Source organism: Morone saxatilis, unplaced genomic scaffold, assembly GCF_004916995.1.
Source record: "Morone saxatilis isolate NCDOM2014 unplaced genomic scaffold, NCSU_SB_2.0 Contig0, whole genome shotgun sequence".
NCBI lineage: Eukaryota > Metazoa > Chordata > Actinopteri > Moronidae > Morone > Morone saxatilis.
In genome coordinates, this window is record NW_023339650.1 from 8,744,719 (window position 1) to 8,766,822 (window position 22,104).

Consider the following 22,104-nt stretch of genomic DNA (forward strand, 5'->3'; position numbering starts at 1 on the left):
CCTGAGTGCACATATACAGTATAAAGCCTGTAGTACACCTTTAGGCTGTTGTTTATTATATTAACAGAGGACTAAAGAGCTTGATATCTTGAAACAAATGTGTGTTTTAGAAACAGATTCTTATAGTATATAAGTATCAGTCCATAGTATATATTATATAATATATAATTGTGTGTAAGTGCTACTGTTTAAGCAGAAGAAGCGTCATATTTAAGTTTAACATTATCATCACAGCATCTGCTCACATTGAATGCAGATGCACTGCAGTTTCTTCTGCATTCTAGCTTGAAAGTTTTGCTTTTTATCTTAACAACCAGGTTAATTTAACTATTTTTTCCATCTCTTGTCATGTGAGTTGTTTTGATCTCATTCAGCTAACCTCAGTTGGTGTGTATTCCATGCAAGCATACATCTTAATCAGTTTAACAAACAATAATTGGCGTTTGTCATATGCACAGAAGAAACACAGTGGTTATACCATACAATGAAAATCTTACTTTGCCCAACTCCCTTTGCACAACAGTACAGTAATGAGACAAACAAGTTTCCAAAAAAAACTATATTTATGTTCAACAGAAATCAATAATTTTCTGAAGATTGATTGATGTTTGCTAATTCACGTTGAGTTGCTAGACACACTTCAGATGCCAACCTTACTTAAATTCTACTCTTACAACACTGCATCAAGACACTGATCAGTGATACTGATCCACAGAAGTAGGCAGCCCATAGTCTGTTCTATACTTTAGACCATCTTGACAAAGTATTGGCTAATTCAAAAGAGAAGTGAGAGAGGATGTGGTAATGCTAGCTGTGATGTTGACATGAGCATCTCAGCAAGGTCTAACACTGCAACTCCGGCTAGCAAGTGGGGAGGGGAGGTGTGTGTGACATTGCAGACATCTGAAGTCTGCAATGGAGCTGAAAATTTATGGACAGATTATATATTCACACACACACAACAGCTCACTGCATTTCCCAACACATGGAAGTGGAAACTCCCCTGTAATCACCCTGACCACAAAGCAAGGTGACACAGGTGTATTGAGTTTAAGAATGCATATAAGTTTAGCCTACTTTTATTACGCAAAGCAATGTTGTGATGGGGTATGGGTTGATTTGCAGAGACAAAAAATGCCACACATCAAAAGTTATTTTTTTTTATTTTGTTCTCTTTCATCAGAGAAAATATAATAACCATAGCAGCACATCACTACATTTTTGTTTTAGATGCCAAATGCAACCACAAGCCAAATGCTGGCCATTGGGTACTCAAACTCTAACGGGGGCAGAGAGTTTTTTTTCTACTTTCAGGTCATGGCTATGGTTAACTTGCTGTTCAAACACAAAGCACAACTACACTGGCATCTGGTTTTATTTTGTTAATGGTTGCAGTGGCACAACACACAAGTCCCTGTTTCCATCCCACTCCTTTTGTTTTATTAGTACATAGTGACAATAAATTCAAATTACATCCCTTTTCCTTATACGTATACAAGTATACATTTTAGGCAGCTTTACAGAAAATATACTTCATCATCAAGTTATCATTCTTTGGTGGCTCATAAATCAGAACCCTTGGCACAGACATAATTCATGGTCAAATATTCAAGTAGCCTTTGTCAATTCATCAATGATTCATGCAAAAACAATGCCACTGAAACAGAGACAGGGTGTACTAAAAAATACAGTGCAAACAGTACTGTGCAAACGTCTTTACCACTCTAAAAATAAAAAAATTAAACAATTTAGCAGTTGTCAGTGTTTATCACTTAAAATCACACTGTGACACTTAACATACATTATTACAAGGAAGACAGCAAGTTCTAAGAAGAACTCGTCTACTGAGTATGTAGACCTGATGCAATTCTCTATAGTTAGGTGTCATTTTTACCGGTAGTCATGTGGTACATTCTCCAAGCAGTTCTGGCTAATAAGGCCATATAAGAGGGGATTTCCAACACAAAAATATGTATCCAATTGGTGTGAGAGAGAGTTTTGCACAGCACTACATAGTTAGTTGAGTCCTAAAAAACATCCCATATCTTATATAAACAAACTCTTTGTTTATTAAGGGGCAAACACTATATGAAAAGTATCTAAAAAAAAAATTCAAATAAATACTAAATATTTTGTTAAACCTGTGTGTGCACATGGACACACAAACACGTCTCTTTAGGGGAAGTGCATCTTGGGTCTCCTCCACAGGATGAGTCTTTGTGTGGTAAAAAGGTGTGTGACCACACTGAGCAACATTAGGAAGATGGTCATTGACATTACTATCACATAGTGGCTAATGCTGTAAGAGACAAAGAAAAAGTTCAACATGTTAACGTGTAAGTGTGTGCATCTTCAAAAAGCAAAGAGAGGCAGTGTGTGTATGACTATATCACTTATTAATTAGTTAAATTAATTATTAACTAATGAAATACTTAGAAACCATGTATTTTCCAGTTAACTTACCTTGTGCCTATATCCAGCCAGCTGCCATAGTCCTGCACCAGGAAGAAAAAGTGCTGAAGAGAGGAAGAGTGAGTTAAAATATTGTATGAGGTTCGCATCCAGTCTATGTAACAGAGAACCCAACATTCAACCAGAACCAAATGCCTTACCAGAGCCATCAAGTCGGAGATGACCAGGACAATGAGGAACAAACTGGAAAAGAAAAATAGCAGACAAAAGAAGTGAGGGAGAAAGGTGTTATAAGCATATTAAAACATCCACAACAACACATATTTACTTCATGTTCAGCTTCTTGGAACGCAATGCACCACAGTCTAAAGTCTAAAAAGCAAAAGGCTGTATCAAATTTAAAACTGTATAGTGTGAAGATGAAATGCATCCTTCTGTTGGCAGGTGTCTGTGAAGCAATCACAGAGGTGGCACCAAGAGCAGACGCCATGTGGCTTACGTGTACAGGACGTACCGTACATCAGCCCCACCGTAAAGGGAGAGGATGAGGTGAATGATAAAGGCTGGTAAATGAACTGATCCTATAGTGCCTTTGCTCTAGCATTTTATTATAAACAGTGCAACGAGGTGTTACCTTCTTGATGAGAGCTGCGTTGCAACTTGGATGGTCTCAAATGTACACATTACAATTATGAATGGAATGATAACCTGCGAGAACAAAGGAGAAATATAATTCATTGTGAATGATGCTGCTAACATTTTTTCTGTCCATTACAAATCACGATTGTGTAGCGTACATGCAGAGAACTTATACTAAACAGGTCATTAAAAAGGCCAACAGGTTGAAAGGTCACTGCTGCAGAGAGTTAACCTACGACAAGACTTCACAATCTGCTAGACTTCTTCCCTCTTTTTGGAACTTAATTATGAGCCAGAAGAAAGCTCGGCAAGGGAAATACACAGATACACAGTGAATACCATAAGTTGTATGAGTGTTTAAAATATGGTACCTTCCACATCATCAGCCCACCCATGATGAAGGGGTTGAAGACAGTGAGGAAGCAATAAACAGACGCTGGGTCAAAACTAGAGAAAAAGGGAAACAAGGGGAGGAAGTGACTACAGACGGCCAGAACAAACTCTTTAATCATTCGGAGCAGAGCTCATGAGGTGCAATGTAAACAACCTCACATGAAGTCCAAAGGCATACACTAGACAAGAGACTAAACAAAGCAAATAATGCACAGTATCTCTCACTAGTCTGTCTTTACTAGCGTTTTTACTCTGATTTTCTGCCTGTATTCAAATGACACAGTGCTGATATATCTAAAAAAAGCACACATCATTGACACTCATATCAGACAGACACTCAGGCTGAACCATGTGCAGCCACAAACCCCAACCCCCACAAACACAGCTTACTGCCATTTACACACAAACACACACATAGAACCATAGGAAGTATATACATAAATACAAAGATATACACACCTGTTAATGGAAGCTATGTTCCCCGTGCCAAAGAAAGCCGTTATTATAAAAAACACCTGAAGAAAATGTATAGTCAAGGAAAGACTTGAAGACATGTTAAAATCATAATTTAACTAGATATAATTTGGCCTGAACAATCCCTGTTGACTCCACTGAGACATAAGCACTACTTCCAAATAAACTGGTGCCAGGTTTTATGTTCTAGTTTTTTTCTCTGTGTGTTTCAGCCAATGCCACAGTTGCAAATACTCTCATGCGGATACAAAAAAGTAAGACCTTCTGATGTCATCCAGCTTCAGCTGTCGGATCTTGGTGATGTCGATGTTTGCGGAGAAATCAATAGTGGACAGCTGGAAGAAAAAACACACACAAAAGCATGCCCACACACATCCCCAGACAGACCCAAACACACGATAATGAGTACTGAGACTTTATGTACATTATGTAGGGCTGCTTTATGTAAACCTACTCCACAGATTACAGTATGTTATCATGAGTAGGGATTTACTCGGTGGTTTGGTAAAAACAATGTCAATAAAGGAGTGAACAATAGATACATTTTAACACCCGACAAGTAGAGGCTCCACAATATATATTTATATAAAAATATTTATATAAAATCTAATAGACGGTTAGTAGTAGCATCCATTAAAGAAAACTGCTGAGAGAAGCCAGTTCATGTACAAAACAGAAGTAGATGTGATCTAAATTTTATACATACCTACAGTACTATAAATAGACACACTTTGTATTGAAATTAGCATCTCATTTTGTCATGCAGTCTATGCTGCTCTACAAACATAACACTTAGATGGATGGATTCACCTCTTGTCTGCCAGAGACACCCTGAGCGAGCATAGCTTCCTGTTCAATGTTGATCCACACAAACATCAACCAAGATAAAACAGGGGGGAACAAGGCCTCTGACCTGGGTGGGGACAAAACACGCACATAACAAATTTGGTGATGAAACCCTATACAAGGCATTTTACTGTTTTTTTTAGCTGTTAGTGCAGCTGCATGATGTGTGCGTGTATATCTTATCTTACCCAGTGCTGAGCAGCAGGTATGTGGCTGTGAGAGAGAGGAAAATGCTGAGAAGTCGATGGAAAAGACGTGTAGAGCTCAACAATGGAGCTATCATAGAAGATGCTGAGAAAAGAGAAGAGAAAGGAGAAGTGTGCTGGGTCGTAGAGCTAGAAGGGCATACAGTACAGGATGTGACATTTAACTTTTTACTCAGTAAGTTCATTTGATGGTATATAAACAGGACTGAAATCATTTGCTTTATATATTACATACCTAACCAATATTTAAAAATGTAAAATAAACGACATACAATTATGATTATAGTGATTGCTCACTCACTCCCACCTACCTAAAGTGGTCCAGCTGATGATCTGATTAAGAAGTGGCAGTCCCTGTTTCTGCTGTAGGCTGGAGTGTGTGAGGTATGGCACGTATGCACACACGGCCACATGGATCATCTGTTCAGTTGGACAGGTCAGAATCTATTTTTAGAAATCTCAGTGACACAAACACAAACCCACAACATGACATGTACTGCAGTTACCTGGGTGACAAACTGCTGTCTGTCACTGAGGTGCAGTGGCGCTCTGTGTCGTGATGACCAAAGGTAACAGGCTGAAGTGAAGAGAGTGAGTATACCTGCGCAGGTACTAAGAAAACAAACATGAATATAAGATGGTTCAAAAGCTGACAAAATAGGTTATTGAAGTTTTTGACTTGCATGCATGATCATTTTTGTCTAATGTGTTGAAAAAACGATGCAACACGGTTCATTTTTGATGTTATGTACATGTGATTGGCCACATTTTGATACATATATTGATATAGTAAAAAAATACCTGTATTCACATTGTGATATTGATTCCAACAGTATTGCCCATCCCTAAATTATTTCTACCAAACAAATTTCACCACTCTGCGAAGACGATTTCCTTAATATAGAGAGATAACATATTTCCTTGTAACCGAGTAGCTAAGTTTGACGTATGACTTTTCCCACAGTGCAGCGGTGTGGTAAACTTTCTGATAAATGTAAGCAAATAGAGGAAGCACTCACACCAGATGTATGTTAGGCTCTCTACCCACAACCGGCATCAGGGGGAAAGCAGCCAAACACAGACAGCCCAGAAACCAGCTCAATGAACGGAACTAAATGAATGAGAGACAATGAATTCATATATTTAGATACTGTATGTGGACTGATAATTGAACTAATGATAACAAAGCAAAGACTATGAATGATTTTAGGTGTACTATTAATGATGTATATATATATATATATACATACATACATATATATACATACCATACCACATACATATACATACCATACATACATATACATACATACATATACATACATACACATACATATACATACATACATACATATACATACATAATAATATACATACATATACATATATATATATATTATATATATATATATATATACACACACATAGTAAAACTTGATTTTATTCATCAGAATACTTAAACGACAGAAAATATTATATATATATTTCTTATATATCCTTGATAAATTACTGATTTGTCCGTTTGGTTTGGTGAGTGGTAAGTGAGTCAGAGTTCTGTGATCAGGAAAGTTTGCTACTGTGTTTACTTAAGCTTGTATTTCTAAACTTTCTGGAGTCACATCATTTTCTATAACCTTTTCAGGTGTGGAAAAATATTTAAATACCATGGTCAAATATCCTGGTGTACTGTGACCGCAGGAGCAATGATCTTTGACGTAGTTACCTTGGCCTTGCCAAAAAGTCCCGACAGAAAGGGCCAGACAGAGAGGACAACCAGGCCCACAGTCAGCATGGCGCGATGGAAGAAACTCACCACCTGGGGGCAGCAAAGGTAACTGTCATCCCTATACATTGTGACCAATTTATAATATGTAATGTATGTGGAGGACAAATAAAGTAATGCTGTATCAGTGTATCCAAGCAAAAATCTGCCTCTAACTGTACATTAGAAGACATTTATGACACCTACCAATAGCTCGATCCCAAATGCCACCAGCACAAAATAGCCAAAACATTTCCACAGTGGCAGAGAGGGTGCTGAGCGAATCAAATCTGTTAGAGTCCCAAACCTAAAATTGATAATTAATGAGATTATTTTTCCTGCGACCAAAGAGGAGAAAAGAAATACAACTGCAAAGACTGTCCTTTTATCCATTTACAGAGGAGGAACATGAATGGATACAACACCACTTCAAAAGGATCTAATTAACACCTCACTGCAGCTGGGCTAGACATGCAAAAAGTATGTTTGAGGTAAATTACATCCAATTAAAAACTGCTATATTCATTGATGTGTTTTCATATTTGATGACATCTTGTGTCTGTGTGTGCTGTTTTATCCACCACTCTCTGAGAACAGCTTACAGAAACTATACACATTTGTTTGATTAGATTATAATGTATGTGTGCAGATGTGTTTCATGTTTTGATCCATTTTACATTTTCTCGAATGCGTCCGTTACTTACTCTCTGAAGACAGAGTACCATACAGGGACAGGCAGCAGGCAGTAAATATAGTAAGTAACAGGGCTCCTTTGGATAAGCAGGAACACGGTGATCACCACTGTCACACACATACACAGCCTTGCCAGGGTATGGCTGGGAATCTGCACGCACACACACACACAGGAGAAATACCAACAATGTAACTTAACAAGACCTTCAAGTTTCATAAACTTGTTTTAGTGGAAGGAATATTTAAAGCAAAAGAATAAGGGATTACAGTGTATGCCCTGACCTGTTTGAGGAGACTGGGATGTCTGTTGAGGCCGGCATGAGTCTTCAGTATGACTAGCACAACATATGAGGTCCAGCCTACAAATCCCAGAACCACACTGCAACCCAGGAAGAACCGGTCATAGGTGTGGTAGTAGGCCAGGCCCTCCAGAGCATGGGATATGAGAGACTGGCACAGAGAGATCTGACAAGAGACAGACAGGGGGGAATGAAAGGGAGTGCTTTAGCAAAAGCAAATATGTATTTAGCACGGTTAGCTGGTTCCATTGGTGTCAGGCTTAACAGCAGCTAACTTTCTACTGCAACATTTATAACACATTATACTCCAGTTCGCTGCAACACTGGTCACAACATAATTAACTAACACTGTGTATCAACCCCAGCTTTATTTGTATTTAAGCACCAAGAATACATCTAAATTTAGACTTAAATTCATTTGTACAACATTTAATTTAACTATAAGCTGCAGACTAGCTTTTTCCAAATACTCACAGCTTCATTATACTTCTCCAGCTGAATCAGTATTCTTGCCTTGTGGATGAATTCTGCTTGTTTTGACTCAGTCAGTAGTCTGGGAAAACAGTGAGTCAAAGCAAAAAGTCAGACTGTGTGAAATTGCATTTAAATGTGGTTTGACCAAATAAAGTGTGGTTAATTTACCTTCACACTGACAAAACCACAGTATATACTTTTTGCATAGGCCAAGAATAGATGGCACCTGCCACCTGGTTAACGTTCTTACCAAAATATCTACAAGTCTTGCACACACGACATGAATTCAGCATGATATTTTTTTAAACTCTTGAACACAGCGAATTGTACTTACTGATATGGGGTAAAGAGAAAAGACAAGGTCGTCTCCTTTTTCTGGGTCATTTTTATCTACAAAAACATATAGAGCTTAGTCACCATAGATTTATATAACGGAATTACTGATTTACAAGACATGTGCAGTAAGAAAAACAATGTAGAACTTGGTTATGACATGGTGTTTAGAGTATAATTTAAACTGATATTGTTACTAATGAATAACTGTATTACTGAGTTCAACAATGACATGATGAGTGATTATTTTGCTGTCCTTTGTAACATACTAATGTTTAGCACATTTTATACCTTGAACTGCTCTAGTACTTGAATAGCATTAGTGTACATGCTTTCTGCCTTGAACTTGTCACTGTTGTTGAGGTAGAGAAGAGGTAACACACCCTAAAGAGACACAAAAACACACAAAGATGAGCATAAAATCATAAAACTGCATTGTGATATTCATAGAAAATGCTGTATAATGAACACGTGTGGATAGAGAATATCTATTAAATAACCGACTGAATTTATTTTTAACAACTCATGCAGTAAATGCTTACATACAACTTGACTTACAACAGAGTTAACAGGAATGGGCACACCAATGAGAGAAGCCATGAGAGGAGCAATGTCTGCCTGCAGAAAATAATACAAAAATTAAAAATATTTCACTTTACTACTTGTTGTTTGGTTATCTCAATGCTTCCTTACATTTTACATTTAGTGGTAATAATTGATAATTGGTCAGAAAGTGCCGTGGGCATCGTGGGCCTTACCTGATTAACGTCAACTCTACGAAGGTGCTCCAGTTTCCAATCTGAGATAAACAGTAAGGATAGAAATTATTAATTATATAAATATAAAAAATAAATTAATTATTAATTAAATTAATTATTATAATTAAATCATTAAAACATAAAAGATTTATACAAAATCCCACTCTTCCCTTTAGTGTGTAGAGGTGAACCTGGGTGCTAAACTGAAGCTAAAAAACGTGCTTGAGAGACATTTAAGTAAGCAGCTTTGAGAGCAGTACATGAGTTTAGCACCTTGTAGGTACCCATCATTGTATGGTTGGGGTTCAGTCACTCTGTGGGCATTCTGAACTCCTGCTCCCCACACCACTAAAGGGGTGAGCGTCTCAGAGGGATGGCCTGCACCGTGTGAACCTGGAGACACACACACACCCCAACAGTGAATTTATATACTGAAGAACAGATTTTTTTATTTTTTGTCATTAAAAAAGGCACACACAGACAAACAGAAGTCTTACCCCAGTTTGTCATGCCATGATCAGACGTGAACACATAAGCCGTTCTGCCATCATAATTAAAGAAGTCTTCTACTATAGACACCAGCTCAGCTATACCAGTGTCTACTAGACCAATATTTTCCAGGTACTCCCTAGAAAAAAAGACAAAATAAACATATAGCGCTACTGAAGTGGATGCTGCTTCGGAAGAATATGTTGACTGAATTTTATGTTATGTGTAGTGCGATCAAATATCATATAAATGAAAAGCAAGAAATCCTAATGTCTCTTACTGTGACATTGGTCTGTGAGCATGTCCGTTTGTGTCGATGCCCAGCAGATGCAGGAAGAAGATGTTCTTATCCTCGAGCAGACTGGCCCTTAGACTAGAGTTAGACTTTGCTGACTGAAAGAATGACTAGTGCAGAGAGAGAAAGAAACATAGTTTGATTTATTGAAGATAGCAACGTGCAGATCCTCACTCATAATACCAGTGAAGTCTCCTACAATTATTAAAACTTAACATTTTTCTATGACTTTATCAGTAGTTATTATCAACCACTACCATACTTTGACTTGAGTGAACACCCAGCTGTCCAGCCTGGAGGCATCTGTAGAGGCAAAGTCCTCCTCCTCTGCTGGGTATGTGTGGGTATACACATGGTCTCCACTGGCACCTGGAAGAAAAAATGTTGCTCTAAAATAATCAAAACATTTAAGCAGTAATGAGTAATAAAAAAGTGAGGTTATTAAAGTCATGTTAAACACATAAAGGACTTACTAAGCTTAAATTTAGAGTATGTATCTGTGACCTTTTGCTTTGGTTAGTGATTCCGATTGGGTTGTTTTTTGTGTGTGCTTGTGTACCTTTGGCAAACATGGGCAGAATGTCAGGGCTGCCCCAGCACCAGGTGTGTCTGCTCTCATTAAACACAGAGTCAAACTCTACAGGATTCTCCTTCCAGCCTGAACACACACATAAAAAAAAGCTCAGTGCACTTGCAGTCACAAACAGACACAACAGCAGGTCAATTTTCACATAGCCTTTTCTGTATTAGCGTGCGCAGATGAACACCTACCTTTAGCAACAGCACTAACATCCTCATAGAAGCCAGCGATGAGAGCAACATGACCGGGACGAGACTCGGTGGGTACGCGTGTGTGTGACACACCCCAGGTACCCCTTTCCTCTATCACATTCCTGATATTGGGAAACACACACAGACGTGCACACACAAACACAGGTTACTCAGGACTTATGAACACAGCATGAACAAAGACCCAGTATAACACACACAAAAACTCATTGCAGAGATATACATAGTGCATCCTGTACTGGACTAGTTAATAAACACACAAACACACCACAGCAAAGCTTGACACTCTGTATTAGTTTCCCTACCTCAAGTATGGAGCCCTGGATGAGCCGTTGTGCAGGAGTGTGAAGAGACTGTCTGCTCTGAGACCATCGCCCACCACTAACACCAGTCTGGAGGCAGGGGGTGCCAGCGGGGTGGCCTGGGGTGTCATGCCATGGACCAGGGGAGAGGTGAAGTAGATGTCAAAGATAGAGAGGAAGAAGACCACATGGACTATCAGTCCGACCAGGAAGAAGGTGATCATCCTCATTTTGAGTGTCAACACCGAGCCAGGTCTGCAGAGCAACCAGGAGGGGATGGAGTTTTTTTTGTAGGTGAGAAGAAGAAGAAGAGGCAGAAATGCATACAGAATAAAAATGGTGGTAAATATGGACAAATGTAAAGTTAGAAAGCCTAAAAGCCCAACTTTACATTCAGGGTTAATAAATTAGTTTAAATAGAGAAGGAGGCGTTAGAAAGGTTTAGTATAATATAGACTGGTTAAGCTAAAGTATGCGCCATGTAAAGAGTGTTTAAGAGTAGGGGTAATCCTTCTACCACCATATGCCATCAGTCAATGTACAGAAATAATGACTTTAATAGTTTGGTACATTTCAGTGATAAATTACCAACAAAGACTGTAAATAATAAAAAGGTTACCATTAAGCCAGCAGTCAGACGCTTGTTGACAAGAGAATGACTCTTTTTAGGTCATGCAAAAAGTCTTACCTGTTGAATTAAAAACGGGGAACGCTGGCTCATTGGTGAATGAATGGGAGAGCAGAACTATCCACTACCACCTCACCCATTCATCTGATTTAACTTCCACTTTGTCTTCGTAGATGGCCTATTATAAATCCAGAGAACCTGGCAGATTGAGGCTTTGTTGTACGAAACAAGATCAACGTAATCTTTAAGTGCGTCCTTTAACAAAACCAACTGTCCCTCTGTCTAAGAAGATTAACTAGCTTGCACAAGAAATTCAGGTACCATAAGCATCCACTTCCTTGTTGTGACTTCGACGTTTTACGTTGACGTTGCGTACTGTGCAGCTGAATTGTGGGTACTGTAGTTCAAAAATATTTCCCAGTGAGCTTTCTTTAAAAATTCTCTCAAAACGCCTTTAAATGAAAAGAAATATCTTTGAGTTTTATATCCGAGAATATGTGTAACAGTGCAGTGTGACTGGACATTATCATGTTCACAGGTGGTGGTTATTTCATAATAACACACAGCTAGCATAGGCCATCAGCTGTCAAATGTGCCCTGCCCAGTTTTCCTCTATGTCTCGCTAATATCCAATCATATTCCAGTATCCCATGAAAGAGGCGGGTTTTAGGATAACGTCCCTCTGATTTGACCAATCACAGCTTCGCATTCTTTCCCCCTTGACAAACCCACCTACCAAACCGTGGCTAGCTTGATATCTATTCAGGAGGAAGCGGGTCTGATTAGCTTAGCTAGTCTAGATCGCTAAAAAAAAAAAAAAAAAATCTTTATAGTGCAAAAATGGCGTCGGTCAACCCGTTTGATCTCAGTGATTCAGAGGAAGAGGCTGAACGGCGCCCCAATGAAAGAGTTGACACAGAGAGAAGCCCGAGCGACGGGGCGCCAGGGCCGCCGCCAGGTAACCCTCTCTCTCCGCCGGCGGACGCCGAGCCTCCGACGCTCCTGCTGTCTAGTAACCGGACGAGCCCCAGCGGCGAGGGCATCTCGGTCTCGGTCGCGGCCACCTCCGCTATGGCTGGCAGTGCCGAGGCGCGGGTGTCTGTGGATGTTATTGCTGCTCAGCTATTACGGGACCAGTATATTCTCACGGCCCTGGAGTTTCACACCGAGCTGCTGGAAGCGGGCAGAGAGCTTCCGAGGCTGCGGGATTATTTCTCCAACCCTGGCAACTTCGAGCGACAGAGCGGCACTCCGCCTGCCAAAGACCAGGTTCTCGGACCTGGAGGACCGCTGAGTGAGTATGCTCCCGGTGCTAGTCACGTAGCTGTCAGCTAGCTATACCCATAATGGTGCATTATACAAAGGTAGCCCTGTAGCTAGCTGACGTTAGCTTAAAACACTGGATCTGGAAGCCAATCGATCATGAGGTGTCCGCTTGCCGCACCTGCCCTCCCGGTTTAGGGCCCGCAGCCAACAAGCTGCTTTTGTGGGTCAGTTCAGATGTGTTTGCTGACATACAGACTACAGCATCACACGAATGTGGTTAGGCTATACCACACTCTCTAGCTGGATGAGATGGAGGCGAGATATTATGACAAACATACAATGATCGTCCTAGTGTAATTGACCCCTGTAAGAAAATACACGTTGCCCCTTCCTTTAGGCCCAGGGAGGTCAGAGGTCAGGGAGAAGATGAAGCTTGTATCACCTGCTTTTTGCAGTATTGTACTAAACTATGGTCATGCCAGTAAAGCAGTTTTGAATATGAAGAGAGGGCTACAGTTGGTAGGACAGGGCCTTGTTAGTGCTTCTGTTGCTTTGAACCAGCTGTTTCTACCAGAACAGATCAATAAACTATTACTATGCTTTACTGGTCAAGAGTGTATCAACCTCATCCACATACAATACTTCTTTTATGGAATAACCTGCAGCGTATGTGGTGGCTGAGAAGTCTGGACACATAAACAAACATGCCATGCAAATGGTAGTCATAGTGACAACCCAAGCCACGAATAAATAAAGCCTGCTACAGAGCTGCAAGAGTAGTATTACCGTAAACTTTAACTCCGCTGTGGCAAAACACGGGAGCCTATAGCTTTGAAGGGAATATGAGTGACAAAACCTTTTCTTGTGGCCCCATTTCATTGAAGTGAGTGGAGCAAATCTATTCACACTGAACACAGGCACCTATATAAGGCTCCACACATATCCCTCTGGTCTGAAAGCAGTGAATTGGCTACATTCAAAGAGGACTAGAAAGGAAGAAAATACACCATGAGGATATTTTGACTTACCATGGAGGTTTGAGCTTCTGAAAGTCTTATGTAAGCGTACGTGCTGTTAGATGATTTGACCTAGGTGGCTTGAAAGTGATAACATGTATTATAAAATGCCTTTGTCTGCAAATATATATATTTTAATGACTGTTTAATAACCTTATGACTACTTTAATGAACATGACTCAGCTTGGTGTTCTCTACAGCAAGTGAGTGGATCTGTCTTGTCAAAGTATATTTATCTTACATCCAGGAGAGATAGGGTAGGAACGATGTCAGTGACCCATATGGATGGTTACACACCCACCTTATCTTTTGAACAATCTGAAACATCCAAGCAGGAAACACTGCATTGAACTGACTTTAAAAACCGACACCTCTTACTTAGTGCCCTGATTTAACACAAATGAACAGATCTTTACAAATTATTTGTCCCTTTACCTGTTACGGAAAAATGTGGTATTTATTTCTGTTATCAGTCTCTGAAAGCAGATGCTCTTAGTGCCATATTAACAAATTAACATTAATTTCCCCCCGGGGATCAATAAAGTATTTCTGGTTGTGATTCACACCAGTGGATATGATTTGCCACTTGGGCTGTAGTTTCAAATTAACAAAATAACTTTTGCTTTCAGTGTCTGCCAGAATTGTCTGTGGTAGATGCTGTCAGTATCAAGGCAGAGTGAATTGGAAGTGATGTGTTTTTAGTAGTAGTAGGCCACAGGGGAACTTTGGTCATTCATTTGAGGCTTCGCTCCTTACCAATTCCAGTATTCAAGTCAGTATTTTGGTTTATGAGTCGCCCAGAGTATTTACAGTCATGACAGCAGCACTGCAATTGTAATTTGTACTTTTTTTGGTGCAGGCTAGATGATGAATTTTCATTGTATAAACACTTGGCAGTTGTCCAGCTGAGGAACTACAGCATATAAATAAATGCTGTAGAAAGAGAAGATGTGGTTTTATAAGCAGATTTTTCCCCTCATTTAGATGCAGTAGCAATGGACAATGACCTGATGTCTCAGGAGACTGTTGTACAGTCAACTAGGCAACTTGCCTGAGGCTAGCTTTAGCAGATAGCAGATGGCAGCCACTGCAACCTTTGGCTGTCAGTGTAAAACCCCACCCTGTAGAATTAAATACTTAGGTAGACTGGCTCTCTGTATGGTGAGCTGTGTGTGTCAGTAGCAAAGGTCTGGTGGTTGCATTATCATACAAACTCCCAAAAGGTTTGGAGCACGGTAACAGAATAAATGTTTTATGATGATGTCTTCGAGAAAGCACGGCAGGACTTGACAGCCCCCTGTTGTGAAACTGACAGGAAGGTCATGGAGGAACAGTAATCTCAGTCTTATTAGCTGTTGATGAGGGTAAAAATATATTAATGAGTCAAATCTACCATATGCAGATGGTGAAAGAATGAAGCAGCTGATGGGAATTGATGAGGGAGAAAGCGATGAATTCAGCCCAAGGCAGTGTCACTTTTCTTTCCCGCATAATCTGATAGCCAAGACCTCATGTGATCACTGGAACGATCTTTTCCCTCATGTTTGGAGGACAAAAGATAGAGTTGAGTAGTTGTTGCGGAGGGAGGGATACTGATGGAATATCTGTTGTCTTGTTGCTGTAAGCTGTTGATTGCAGCGAGCGTGTGCCCGGATAATGACTGCGTAACAAGCAGCATCACAACTGCAGCTGTTGCTCGAGGCCACATGACCCAACAAGGCATCTCTCACCACTTTGCTAATTTGTAGCAGGGCAGCATGAACGAGTCTCTCTCCACACATCATTGGTTAGGCAGGTAGTTATCCACGCTAGTTATGATGCGAAGGGCTTTTAGGATGGCCTGTCACATAAATTGCCATGCACGAGGTTGGCAGTAAGGTACCACATTTAAGACGTCTGTGTGGTTTGCCACATAAGACATAATGTGGGATACCAGAAAGTGGCTTTTTGATCTTAGGATAAGAATCTGAAAGTTAAATTGTAGTTGAAGGCGCCTACCATCTGCTACTTCAAATGGGTCAAATAGGAGGTTCACGTGGTAACATCTAGGTTAGGTGGTTTGTAACCACTATTTATGTGCTATCCTGTTACAAATCTGTAATTTTGACAAAATGGCAATCCGATTTATAACACCAGTAGAATTGATCTTATCAAGATTTAGAGGTACAGCGCTGCCTCTTCCTTAGCAGCACTGCTTATTAGTTGGCCCAACCTCACATGCACTCTCTTTTTCTTAAATTTTTCTCACTTTATAATGTCTCTCCATCCTCCCCTCTGTCTGTGGCAGGGAGTTGGTATATTGTGTGAGAAGGCGATTAATGATACTGTCAGCTTCATGTAGTTCTGGACCGGCTCCGACTGGCTGCCTGTTCATAACTCTCTGCCTTTCATTAAGCGGTGTTTTTTTTTTTTGTGCTATGTGTTGATGTGGTTGGTGCTATGTGTATGTGTGTGTGTGTGCAGGTGGTTCTGTGCATCTGTATATAAGTTCTCATATGCTCATTTTATACACAGGTTAACTAAGTGTTACATGTCCATACAGGTTTGAGTGTCTCTCTCTACATCATTTGTAATTTGTGTCCCATTCTTTCATCCCATTTATATTCTCTAAATAGCGAACAGTCTTGCCAAAACATCCCTCCCAATAAAAAGAGCTTGTTGGCTACCTCCTGACTATCCATCCTCTCTCTGTCTCCTTGTCTGTATTTGCATCAGCTCTTTTTAAGTCTATCTCTTTGTTCTGGGACTAAACACTTGCTTCTCTCCCTGTCTCCAATTTATCTTCTTTGTTTTTACACTTGCCAAAGCAGAAAAATTATCCTTCATTGTGTTTGTCTTCCGTCACCCTTTTTCATGAAAAGGTCTCGTCGGCCTCCAAATTGTTTTTGTAAAATTAGTATTTACATTACACAATAGAATAGAGAGAAAATAGTTCAGAGTACAAATTAAGGCCCATTTAGCTAATCTGTAGTGTGCTTTTTGAATGTAAAATGGTAACACTCATGTACTCGAGAGCCTAGATAGACACTGTGCATGGATTTGTGTGTGTGAAGCACAACCTGCCCAGCAGGAGCGCAGTGAAGAGGTGACAGTCTGAAGTGTCAGATCTATCACAGTCCAGACAATACACGCCACAGGCACAGAGATAAAAGGTCAGAGCCAGGAAAATTAGGCACACACACAAGACATCTGTGCATGCTCCCTCACATTTTGGAATAACAGGGATTTTTTTTGTCTCACACACTAATTCACCAAATATATTGCAACCACTTACAGAAAACATCCTCGACGATCAATGAAATGTATTTGTCATTATACAGCACAAAGCTTTAAAACGAAAGGAACGTTTGCAGTGCCTTCACGCTGTACGTCAGCATGACAGAACAATGACACACACACCTACAGCCCGTGCAGAAACACTCTCACTGAACAGTCACAGGACTGAGAGTGTGGTTCGTGAGGCTGCATGGTCATACATTTAAACATGTGACACACACACACACACACACACATTAAACAAGGTTGAACAGAAATCTTAGATATTTAACAGATCAAGCAAACCAACCCCAAATTTAACATTTTAATATCTACTGTAGTAGCTAAAGAATTATAAGCATTACTCACACACAGTGTTAACACAATGTGACCTAAAAGTTCAAAGGTCTCGACCATGTGTGTTTTTTACTCAAGGTATACTGAATCAACATATCAATTGCACCAACAATGATTTTATTCTCAGCTTTATTACTCACACAAGTCACTTTCCCCATGGTTTTAAAGCTAGTCTACACGATACATTTGGCTTGACCTTCTACTGTATCTGGATATCAGAGAACAAATAGGCCAATCTTGCGCTTGTATTGCAGTGGAGGAAAACTTACACCGTTGGCTAAGCTACGAGGCCAGCCTACCTCAGTGAAACAGGAGCACAAGCATACTTATGTATCAGCTCTATCTGTTGTTTGAGGGAACAATACTTTTGGCATCCCTATTCTCAGATGTAAGGTTGTTGTTTGGAGGTGTTGGTTTGGAAATGGGCGTTTCCATTAAGTAAAGGTCTGAGCAAGGTTAACATTTTTTGATTGATTTGTTTTCCCCCATGTTCAGTGACTCATATGTTTCTTGGCTGAAGTATAACCTTCCCACACAGGCCTTTAAAGGTCTCTCTTGAGCTGAATTTAATAAAGTTTCCATCTGTTTTGTAGGAGGGTAGCCTAGTGGTTAGTCACCATCCTTTACCTCAAGCCCAGAGTCAGCATGCTTCCAGTGTGGTTAAGAGTCCTTAAGAACAAGACTTGATCCATACCACAGTGGGGCTACTGTTGTGTAGGAGCCTGTTCATACCTAGCATTAGCATCCAATCACAAATGAATAACTCTAAGTACGTCAGTTCACACCTGGCATTACAATGTGTCTCCTCATTTGTCTTGAGTGACCGCTTGCGATCAGATTTCTCCGCTCTGCAAATAAACACGTACATTGTTTCAGTTTTCTAAAGACTCGTTTTTAGTCGGCTCAACAGTAGCAGCCAACACGCTGGGACAAACAGAAACAATGTTTTTTACACGAACAAAGAAATAACTTGTAGTATAACATTTGTCGAACTTAATAAAAGGCCTAAATAAGCATTTGATGTAGACAGTGTTTTTACAACATTTATGTAGTTTCTCCTCACTCACAAAGTTGCATGATTTATTAAGGGAGTCTGGGGAATTTGCAGTTACTATTTCAATGTGAAATCAGTTGAAAGATCGGATATTTTTTTAATGGAATCTGGCTTTCCCAAGTGGCTAACTGTATTGTTTACTGTATTTATAAAATTTGGCATGTCTACCGTCAATCAAATGTTGTCTTCTTTAATAAACTAAATGGTGAAATCAGTTGAAATCAGTCTGTTTAAACACCTAGCTGCTATATGTTGGTTAGATGCACTTTAAACACGGAGTAGCCACCAATACAGCAATGCTGCAACAAACTGACAATGTTTTTAACAAGGAAAGAAACAACTTACTGTTTTGAATTTAATGCCGAATTTACAAGAATGCACAAATGATTAAGAATTTGCTGGAGGAGTCATTTTGTTTATTAAGTTTCTTCCTCACTCAACAACTCTCAAAATTGCATGATTTATTAAGGGAGTCTGGGGAATTTGCAATTACTATTTCAGTGTGAATTCAGTTGAAATATCTTGGCAGGTAAGAGAGGCCAAACACATAATTTGCATTACAGTGAACCACATGGAAATCAGACAGCATGTTGTTTGTGTACTTACAGGAGTAAGGAGGAGTCAGTTTAGTAGGCAGTCCTTCAGTGTGGCCTACACACTGCTTAAAGAATCCGCCTTTAATGTATTCACACCTTCATCCACTGTTCACTTGTGATCGGATCACCCAAGACGCATGTTAATACCAGGTGTAAATAGGGGGCATAGCAGACCCTGTCCCTTCAGAGGGAAGCTCGTTTGAAGCATTTCTTGAGGATCAGTGGATTGACATTTGTGACATTTCTAAACTTGACAGTGGACTAATCACATGTGATTGTATACCTGTCTCACCATTGTCTCCATCTCTGTCTCTGTTCAGATCGAGCAGGCAGCATCAGCACCTTGGACTCTCTGGACTTTGCCCGTTACTCAGATGACGGCAACCGAGAGTCGGACGAGCGGGTGGCAGGTAAGATGAACTGTCCGAATAGACCGTGACAGAATGGGAGGGTGGCACAGAAATAAAGAGAATAACACCTGACAGCTGCATCAAAGACTGCATAATAGTGATGTCGGATCCAACACCAAAGTGAAATATGCCTTTATTCTGATGTTGTTACAGTGGCACTGCTCTGTAAGAGCTGCTTTATTGGTGATTACTAAACAGCGAGCATATTTTATTTAACACATTTGATGTCAGAATCAACACTAAACAACAGTGTCATTGTGTGTTCACACTATCATACTGTTTTGTTGCTTTAGTAGCCAGGTAGAAATAAAGTATATGAACAGAATATGTATTTTTTTTTTATTTTTTTTATAAATCTTGACTCTCTTCTGTCAACATGCTCCAACACTTCCAATGTGTAATATGTGTCTTTCTTTAACTTGGTAGAGGTGTCCATGCCTCCTCCCGTCAACCGTCACGCTGTTGAGTCAGTCTGTGGTATTTTTGGTGCGAGACCTGTCCCAGCATTGTTTGCTATCTCACCCCCTTCTCCCTGTGGCTCTGTCGTGACACACCATTAGATAGTTTTAGTCGAGTACATTAACCGTTGAATGTGACGCCTCATCACAAAAGGCTGGTTTTAAGAGCAGTTGCTCAGTCACAAGTAGCTTGTTGGTTGTCAGATGTTGATTTTTGACACTGTGAACTAAAGGACAACAAATAACACATAAGCCTTTTACTTTACTGTTAATGCAGAGGGGACAGTGCTGTCATGCAAGGACCATATACATTATGTTAACTTAATCTGCCTCCTGTTTTCATCTTTCTATTTTATAATCGCCAACATGAAAGCATTACTTTCTAGCCCTGCACACTATGCCATATTACAGTGGTTAACATTATCCATTACCAGCTTTCTGTAGTCATCCACCCATTTGGTCGGTAAGTGTTAATCACTGAAAAGCCCCAATCCATAACTGCAGGATGGACATATTTTGTGCTTTATGTTTTTTTCTTTCTTTGATATTAGATAGATTTTTCCCTTCTGTACTTTACACAACTGCTAAGCATGAGAATTAGAGTGTTTTACTATATTATAAAAGGATTGTTTACATGTCTATGAAATGTAAATGTCAGTAAATGTAGTGTGTATATTGCATTATTACAGAAAAAGCATTACTGTTTTGTAAAGTTCTTAAAGGAAGTAGGTGATACATTTAAAATGTACACATTGAACTAGCTAGCTCATGGTTTGGGGCTTTTACCAGTTTATGAAAAGCTGTACATTAATGCATAGTAAGGGCACAGTTAAACCCATGCAGCAGAGAGATGTTGGTTCCAAGCTCCCCAACTACAAATTAAGCACCTTTTTTTAAAAATTACTATTATTCACACGCAGCACACTCTGCCAAATTGGCATATCTCCCCCCCTCCTCTTTTCCCTTTTCACCCACCCCCACTCTCATCCCCCCCGACCTGTTCTTCTTGCCAAGATGCCTGCCCCCAGCTGTCTGACTCTGGGTTTTCTGGCTTTCTCCTAACGTTGATCAAACCCCAGTGAACAATACTGGACAAGTCACTCCATCCAGACTAGCTTTTGCTTTTTTTTGCTTTTTTTATTTTTTTTATTTTTTTTTAAATCTTCTCCCCGTTATTCAGTTCTTGGTTTTCCATTTTGTTGCGCTTGCATCCTGTGCACTCTCGATCTGTTGGAAAGGTTAGGGATGATGGAGTCAGACTGGGTGGATTTGGTCAGAAAAGTCCAACTAATATGTTGATGACATTTCTTTTTGCAGAAACACAGTAGGCTATTTTTAAGTTGTGGAAACTGAAAATTGACAACAACCTTACAGGACATTGTGAAATGTAGCCTGCAATTATTACTAAAGATTAATAAAGTTTTTTACCTGCCTTTTGCACAAGTCCTTTAAGTAAAAAAAAGGTATAAAACCTACAATACCTGTTGAAGCACAATCCTAGACATTAGATGACAGATTTGGGAACAGCAACAGGATCAGATCAGATTTTCAGTGCACAGCTATGCAACATAGTTTTCCTGCTCCATCGCTTCTTACTTTTTGCGTGTGTTTTTTTTATCTAACGTGTCTAAGAATCTTGTGTGTTCTTTTTCTTTATTCAGTGAATTTCAATGTACAAATCAATTTTATCAATACAGTTCTATCCAAATGTCTGCTGCTTCTGATTGTATAAGACGTCAGAAATAGCTTGCATGGCTATTATGAATTATGTTTTTATTTTTATGAAAACAAGTCTAAAAAAGTAACCTACCATGTTCTAAATTATACTTTGACTCTTTCTAGCTTAGATTGTGTTGTCTATAGTATGATGATCTAGACTGTAAAAGCAGTAAAAACCTGA

At 39.7% G+C, this 22,104-nt stretch overlaps 2 protein-coding genes across 5 annotated transcripts in view; one reads left to right on the top strand and one right to left on the bottom strand.

The window, feature by feature from the left end:
* Window positions 1–1,146: 1,146 nt before the first annotated feature.
* Window positions 1,147–12,600, bottom strand: pign (phosphatidylinositol glycan anchor biosynthesis, class N). The gene is made up of 29 exons (XM_035666350.1): window positions 11,853–12,600; window positions 11,168–11,419; window positions 10,845–10,966; window positions 10,633–10,731; window positions 10,336–10,442; window positions 10,059–10,183; window positions 9,787–9,917; window positions 9,563–9,682; window positions 9,290–9,330; window positions 9,090–9,149; window positions 8,823–8,915; window positions 8,533–8,588; window positions 8,199–8,277; window positions 7,708–7,890; window positions 7,437–7,576; window positions 6,940–7,039; window positions 6,694–6,786; window positions 5,990–6,081; window positions 5,477–5,582; window positions 5,282–5,390; window positions 4,953–5,055; window positions 4,729–4,831; window positions 4,167–4,253; window positions 3,904–3,959; window positions 3,423–3,498; window positions 3,047–3,120; window positions 2,613–2,655; window positions 2,464–2,516; window positions 1,147–2,299 (listed from the first exon to the last, which is right to left on the bottom strand). The coding sequence occupies exons 2-29, from the start codon at window positions 11,392–11,394 to the stop codon at window positions 2,176–2,178; spliced, it is 2,802 nt and encodes a 933-aa protein (XP_035522243.1). The 5' UTR covers window positions 11,395–11,419; window positions 11,853–12,600; the 3' UTR covers window positions 1,147–2,175.
* Window positions 12,533–22,104, top strand: part of relch (RAB11 binding and LisH domain, coiled-coil and HEAT repeat containing) — a 32,642-nt gene continuing 23,070 nt past the window's right edge. For all 4 annotated transcript variants that reach the window (XM_035665979.1, XM_035666053.1, XM_035666133.1 and 1 more), the window contains exons 1-2: window positions 12,533–13,086; window positions 19,657–19,746. In XM_035665979.1, coding sequence (XP_035521872.1) covers window positions 12,633–13,086; window positions 19,657–19,746 — 544 coding nt within the window. In that variant the 5' untranslated portion in view covers window positions 12,533–12,632. The remainder of the gene's footprint in view (window positions 13,087–19,656; window positions 19,747–22,104) is intronic.

What these genes read in the sequence shown, in the direction of transcription:
- pign (XM_035666350.1), bottom strand. Translation starts at nt 11,394, where the DNA reads ATGAGGATGATCACCTTCTTCCTGGTCGGACTGATAGTCCATGTGGTC. An exon ending in TGTTAGTGCTGTTGCTAAAG is followed by an intron (nt 10,732 to 10,844) that starts GTAGGTGTTCAT and finishes GTGTGTGTTCAG; the next exon opens with GCTGGAAGGAGAATCCTGTA. An exon ending in CATCAGCTGGACCACTTTAG is followed by an intron (nt 5,056 to 5,281) that starts GTAGGTGGGAGT and finishes CTCTTTTCTCAG; the next exon opens with CATCTTCTATGATAGCTCCA.